Genomic DNA, 6,672 nt, shown 5'->3' on the forward strand with positions numbered 1-6,672 from the left:
TGTGATTTTTTATTGAAAACTGCATCACGTGTTAAGCTGCTCTGTTAACTCCACATGTGTCATCTTTTGTCAGGGACCATTTGCTCCATCACTGGATCGCTCTGCTCGCAGATTGTCCGATCACTTCTCAGATGTATGAGGACACTGCACTGATTAAGGACCGCTCGCTGGTAAACGCTCTGATCAGAGTACTGCAGACTCTGCAGGAGTTCAACATCACCCTGGAGGCTTCACTCGTCAAAGGTGTCGGCATCTAAAGCCAAACCAGTTTCCCACCCACTGGACTGACCAGGACGATCACTGGGGACCACTAAAAAGAATAACTGAACCTTTTATATGCAGGAACAGGCTTGAACAAAGGAGACTTTCTGGCTTATATTAAAGCTACTGTTAACATTTGCCATATATTAAGTGCAATGAGCCTTTCCAGATATGTTGTTATTTTTATCCTTGACGATGTTGCCATTAGATGTTTAAAAATATGTTTTCTATTACGAACCATGATTTACACATTATTGACCTACTTGTGCTATAATGTTTTACTGAAAACTGAATATTTTCACCGTTATCGTGAACTGCTGGCGACGGCTATATTTAAGGGAAAGCGGGGGATCAAAACTGTTAATATATTTTCAGAGGGGAAAAAAAACAGTATTATTTTGTTAAATTGGTCAAGTTGCTTGCTCTGTTATCAACTCCGAGTTCAATGTCATAACGCAGAGCTTAGAGTAAATGATGTGGATGTATGCTTTGTAAGTGTGTGTATGACAGGGAAGTTTGTAGAGCGTTAGGTGATTCACCACGTGGGCTGTTACATTCAGGCCTTTCCCTGATAGAAGTACAAGTATGCAAAATCTTTCACAAGGAGCACCTTCAGCAGAGATGAAGATCCCTGTTGTGTGTGTGTGTATGTGTGGTTTTAAGCCTGTATTCAGCGATTAAGAAAAGTAACCCCAAAGTTCTCCAAGAGATGCTCGACCCTGCTTTTTGTGCGACCTGGATCACAACTACAACCTTCATGCTAACACCTCCAACCAGCCCCTTTCTCCTGCCATCATTACAGCTCTTACACTACATTTGTTGTCTTCTGCAAACATAAAAAACTGTGATTATCTGAGTAGGCTTCCTGTGATGGGAATGATCTCCTGCTTCCCATGTGAGGAGCAAAAGGACTGCCCCCCCCCCCCCCCCCCCTCGTCTCTTGATTTTTATTTTTCTTCCTTCGCATCATGTTTTCTTGCTATGCAATATCCACAAGAGAAATTAAACTCCCTGTAAACTCCATATCAGGGCGTCTTGAGATGGTCCCAGGCTCTCCTCCGTTATAGACATTTCACTTTACTGTGCAGAATAAGAGACTTGGTATGTGATGGACTTCTTACCTGTGCCAACAACGTCTGGAATGACTGTGTTGTACCCATCTGTGTACGACCCGACACACAAGCATCTTGGGAGATATATATTTTTGTTTTCCAATACAGTTGTACATTTATTGATATAGCGGTGTAATGTAGTGTTTACTAAGTGAGCAGCAGTGTACAGTGTAAAAATATATTAAGAATAAAGCATCTGTAATGCATTCAAATGGGTGATTTTGTTTTTCATTAACACATTTATATTATTTGCTCCAGGAGCTCTGGAGTTATACAAGCTGCTAGAGAAAAACTTAAATATATGAATTTGGGCTTTAGAAATTAGATTTTTTTTTTTTAAATGAAATGGTACATTTAACAGAATTGTTGATTAATCAAATAGTGATAATAGTATATTTATTAATTATAATGAATTTATTTACTGCCCTGAATTCAAGTGAAGTGTTTACACTAACTAAAATGTGCAATAAAGGGAAGCTTAAATGCATATTTAGATGTATAATTTAGATGAATGAGCTTTTTAGGTCCTGCAGTCGTGATTTGATAGCTTTTAAATGGCTGTTGTACTTTCATATTTCCGCTGAATGCCTTTTCTCGCCTGAGAAAATGTAAACAAACTCTTTCGCGCCATATCAAAGAGGTGTTTTTCTTTAAAGGCTTCGGCCATGTGCCTTGTGGGATTTTGAGTTTCAAGACAGTCCGTTCACATCTAACAACGGCACAACGCCTCGCTTGTTCACTACGCTTCCCAGAATCCATGTCTTCCGGTGAGTACGCGAAGGGGTCAGCGATTGGTTCGAATCAGGTTCAAACCCAACGGCTGCACTCCTTATATGGTCATGTAAGCTCTGCGTTTTCATTCCGGTTTTTTATGCAAATGTATTCTAATGACCAGCTGTATGCAGTTGTAGTAAGAGCATGCGCAGTGCGGGAAAGGAACACGGCGAAGATTCAAAGTTTTTGTTCGGTAAGTGCAGTCTTATGTCTCTTCCACTGATATTACATTTATGAGATTTTATTTATTCGTTATGTACGTGAAGAGTAGCCGTAATGTGGTGCAGTGGTGACCTGACGTGTGCTTTTCCATATGTCACGCGCCAAACGTTTAAGACTAACAGTCTCGACAATGGGGATAACGTGGAAGTGAACGAGAGCGTGGCGTGGTGCTGGTAGCGAAGTAGGCTAGCTGGAATGCTAAGGGCTAACAACAATGAACCATATTTGGCGCTCTAGCGGGCAAAAGTTTGAATTTAAAGGGAAGGATGTGTTCGTTGCAACTTTTTGCATTTTGTTAAAATTTCAGTGACATTCACTAAATGCAATGAGTTGATAAGTATGACTTATTTAGAGATGCGCATTTTAACGAATAGCACGGTAGCTTTTTGTTTGTTCACTTCAGAAAGCGCCGCTTACAGCCCGCTTTTTGTTTCGGATTCCCAGCGCACACCAATCTCCCGATAAACAACGTGTAATCGCTCGCAATCTCACTTTGTTAACGTTTGCTAGATAATAAAATATATAATCCATGCAGTGATGTTTGGAAAAGTGGTATTAATGCCTGCTACCGAGTGTAAAACGCTGCTCGTGTGACGTCCCCACGTTAACCGAGCTGTGCTTGAAAGTTGAAGATCCCGACTCGGACCCGCATCCGCGTGGATGATCCTCAGATCTTCTTTATGTGGTAAGACGATCGATAACATGGCGATATAGCGTGCGTTTAGTGTTCTTGCTGTGTTGTTTTTGTTTTTTTGGTGTTCCCGTGACTTGACTTTAAATTCCTCAACGTTACGGCTTTAGCCAAATGTAGTTGGGCATTTTCAGATGTTTGCGCACTATTAGTTTTATGTTTCGATTAGTTTAAAAAAGTGATTTCTTGCAGGATTTATTATGATTGCGAGGTTGTGGACGGGTTTTCCTAGATCTGTATGTGTGCGCGTGTAGGGACCGCCCCCTTTTAGCAGTAGAAAGCACAACTGTCTGCAGACATCCACGGTGCTTAGAAAAGGTGGGACTGGGACAATTACCGATCGTGTGCTCATATTTTTATTCCTCCTTCCGTTTTCAGGATTTTAACCCTAACACCGACCAAGAAATAGACTATGTTTGGCTTTCACAAGTCAAAGATCTACAGGAGTAACGAAGGCTGTTGCATCTGCAAGACCAAGTCCTCCAGTTCTCGATTCACAGACAGCAGTCGATATGAGGAGACATTCAGGCTGTGTTTTGGGTAAGAGCTCGCATTTATTCATATTGAATTATCTGTGCATTCGTTTTTTGAGTTTTTTTTTTTTCTTTTTTGCATACTTTATTAATGACTCATGTATTTATTTTTTTTTAAATGTGTATATATATTTTTTTATATTTTTTTGTGTATTTTTTTTTTTGAAGGCTCTCTGAGGATCGTGTTGGAGACATCTGCAACGCCTGTGTCTTACTGGTGAAAAGGTGGAAAAAGCTGCCTCTTGGCTCCAAGAAAAATTGGAACCATGTAAGTTATATCCACTTATTGGTACTGTTAGTGCATATTTGTCCCATTCAATGGACTGCTGACTTGTTGTGTCTAACCTAATTCAGGTGGTGGATGCAAGAGCAGGTCCAGGCTTTAAGGTGACAAAACCCAAGAAGATAAAAAATGGAGATGGGAAGAAGAAAAGCAAGCTAAAGAAGCTGCACAAGTTCAAGAGACAGAGTGAGTCATTTTAAAAACATTAAACCGTGATCTATTCTTAGTAATCTTGACAGATGCAGAATACATTTTTCTTAGCCCTCAAACAACTGATTTTAAACACTTCATCAGTCTTGGGTTTGTTATGTTTGTCTTCTCTGGCTAATTAAAAGCAACTGCTAGCATCATCTGGTGGTTGTTTGGGTTAGGGCACACTGTTTAGCTTCAGGCTCATCTCAGGGCTGAAAGTTAATTAGAATTAAATGGCAATTTGGGTGCTGGATAAATGTCATTCACTGATCAAATTTTATTTAAAAACTAATAATAATATAATCATGTGTGACTGTGTAGTAGGACAAAAAAGCAAATTCATTCCTCTAAAATCCAAAAAGTGATGACTTGGTGTCAAAAACAGTCATTGAACCATGAAGTGTAAAAGTTTTGATCAGTTTTAGAAATGGTGGCTAACTTTCTGCTAAATAAGTGATCGGTTAAATTACTGTCTTAAAATATTTAGAATTCAACAGAACCTTACCAAACAAATGTAAATATGATAATATTTAATATATTCCCTTTTCCTAAGCAGACTCTGATGCACACAGCACGACCTCCAGCGTGTCTCCTGCCCAGTCTCCCAGTTACAGCAACCAGTCAGATGATGGCTCAGACATAGAGTCCAAGCAAAGACGCTCAGCTCCCTCTATCTTCTCCTTCTTGGACCGTTCCTACTGGAAAAGGCAAGCTACTCGTTGACTACACTGAAGAAAAAAAAAATTGGTATCTTTTTCAAAAAAAAAAAAGATTAAGCATTGTTTAAGTAACTTTTCACCTTTTAACTTTTTAGACAAAAGGTGTGCTGTGGGATTGTCTACAAGGGTCGGTTTGGAGAGGTGATTATTGATCCCCGGCTTTTCAAGCCCTGCTGCAGTTCCAAAAAACAGAAGACACTGACATCGCCCACGCAAGTGGCCACACACTTGCCGGACACACAACACCCAGAAGACATAAAAGAAACCTGGTGAATGCTATTGTTGTTGTTGAATTTCCCTGTTGGGGTTATCCATGGCATCCACCTGGATTTGTCTCCAGTGGTAGACCTCTCATTTCTGCTCCTCCTCTTTCCCATAGACAGTTAGGTAGACCTTTTTTCCTTTGTAATATTCCTTTTTATATACCGGTAGGTATTTTTTAAAATGTTTTGTAAAGAATTGATTTTTCTTTCTTTCCTTTTTTATTTTTTATAGAAAGCACAAATGGGGGGGAAAAAAAACCTTAAGGGCATTAGTGTTATTTATAGGATGAGGAGACAAATTTTGCTAAGGCTCTGCTTTTGACTCTGGATTATAATTTTTGTTTTTTTTATGACATGATCATCCTTCTGTAAATACTTTGTCACCTTTTTTATACATATCAGGATTGTTTTGTTTTTCATTAGTTGTCAAAATGTGTGTAAATGAAAGACACCAGCTTTTTTGTGAGTGGAGTGACTTCAACATTTTGCTATGTTTTGTCTATTAGTGCAAATGAATCTTTGAATTGTTTTATTTTTAATACAAAAATGGCTTTTTCCTAACACCGGGGATCACTAGTATAACTGTTCTTTATCGATTTAATGATCTTTTAATATGTGTATATAGATGAGAACACGTAATCTTTGGACATGTATACAGCTTTAGCATGCCACAAGTTTGAAACACTCCATTTTAAATTTGTTCAGCAGTGTGTGCACATTAACTGATAGATGTGGTTCGACCATGCATGCAGTACATCCCTGTTTGTTGTTGTTGTTGTTGTTGTTGTTGTTGTTGTTTTTTTGTTTGTTTGGTTTTTTTTAGTGGATTTTGTAAATACAATATTTTGGCTGTTGGAACATCGAAACTTTTTTTTTTTTTTTTTAAAAACAATAACAGGAATAGAAAACCACTACGTCTGTTTTAAAAAAACAAAAAACAAAAAAAAAATGCTTTTGTGTGTCCCAACATTGTTAAAACATGTACTTTAACAACAAAAAGAAAAGAACGGGCTTTTTTACCACATGTTCACATCTCTTTGATCAGATACATTTCTCTAAACACAACAGTGAGCAGCAACATTCCTCCTCCTGTGTGATTCATCTTTTGAAGTTGCTTTACATTTTAGCTCCCATTATCACCATTCAAAAAAATTGCTTTTAATGAAATGTGTTTGTCATGGCTGCGACTGTCAAAGTTCAAACTATGCAGACGTTTTGAATGTGAGAAGTGCTCTGGGGACGTCCTTCGCTTTTGCTACTTCAGGTGTAAAGCGATGGATCCTTGCTCAACCAAAATTGGCTTGTGAAAAGCATCCATTATTTTAGCAATAATGTTGCATTTTTTTTTCTAATTGTCCTAAGTCATTGTCTCACGATCGTTCTTGTCTTTGTCATGTCAAAAATAATGCTCAGATTGCAGTTTTTTGCCATACTGTCTCAAATTAATACTGCAGTGACAACGGTTGCTTTTTTTTTTTGGACATAATTATAAGTGGTCTCAAACTAAAAGAATTGACAGGCAATGCTCTGTAAAGTTGCTTAATATATTATCTTCTGCGGCAGGGTTGTTAAATGCTGAACATGTTTATGATTCTTATTAAAAGGAGAAATGCTGCTTCCTT

The 6,672-nt window shown here is 38.3% G+C and overlaps 2 protein-coding genes across 7 annotated transcripts in view; both read left to right on the top strand.

Annotated features, from left to right (window-relative positions):
• The window catches only part of dennd5a (DENN/MADD domain containing 5A), a 33,846-nt gene extending 32,265 nt beyond the window's left edge, over positions 1–1,581 (top strand). For all 4 annotated transcript variants that reach the window (XM_040010863.1, XM_040010865.1, XM_040010864.1 and 1 more), the window contains one exon: positions 74–1,581. In XM_040010863.1, coding sequence (XP_039866797.1) covers positions 74–257 — 184 coding nt within the window. In that variant the 3' untranslated portion in view covers positions 258–1,581. The remainder of the gene's footprint in view (positions 1–73) is intronic.
• A 632-nt stretch (positions 1,582–2,213) lies between these two features.
• sinhcafl (SIN3-HDAC complex associated factor, like) lies at positions 2,214–6,374 on the top strand. 3 transcript variants are annotated; one of them, XM_040010873.1, is made up of 6 exons: positions 2,214–2,340; positions 3,439–3,600; positions 3,762–3,861; positions 3,948–4,062; positions 4,622–4,775; positions 4,883–6,374. In XM_040010873.1, the coding sequence occupies exons 2-6, from the start codon at positions 3,473–3,475 to the stop codon at positions 5,058–5,060; spliced, it is 675 nt and encodes a 224-aa protein (XP_039866807.1). In that variant the 5' UTR covers positions 2,214–2,340; positions 3,439–3,472; the 3' UTR covers positions 5,061–6,374. The 3 variants fall into 3 exon arrangements, with proteins under 3 accessions (XP_039866807.1, XP_039866809.1, XP_039866808.1); XM_040010875.1 differs by having other exon boundaries at positions 4,625–4,775; XM_040010874.1 differs by lacking the exon at positions 2,214–2,340 and adding an exon at positions 2,418–2,629.
• Positions 6,375–6,672: the final 298 nt, after the last annotated feature.

The sequence above is a fragment of the Simochromis diagramma genome, unplaced genomic scaffold (assembly GCF_900408965.1).
Source record: "Simochromis diagramma unplaced genomic scaffold, fSimDia1.1 OVJJ01000603.1, whole genome shotgun sequence".
Classification (NCBI taxonomy): Eukaryota; Metazoa; Chordata; class Actinopteri; order Cichliformes; family Cichlidae; genus Simochromis; species Simochromis diagramma.

Coding starts and splice junctions, on each gene's coding strand:
- sinhcafl (XM_040010873.1), top strand. CDS start 3,473: ATGTTTGGCTTTCACAAGTCAAAGATCTACAGGAGTAACGAAGGCTGT. Junction 3,601..3,761: donor ACATTCAGGCTGTGTTTTGG/GTAAGAGCTCGC, acceptor TTTTTTTTGAAG/GCTCTCTGAGGATCGTGTTG. Junction 4,776..4,882: donor GACCGTTCCTACTGGAAAAG/GCAAGCTACTCG, acceptor TTAACTTTTTAG/ACAAAAGGTGTGCTGTGGGA.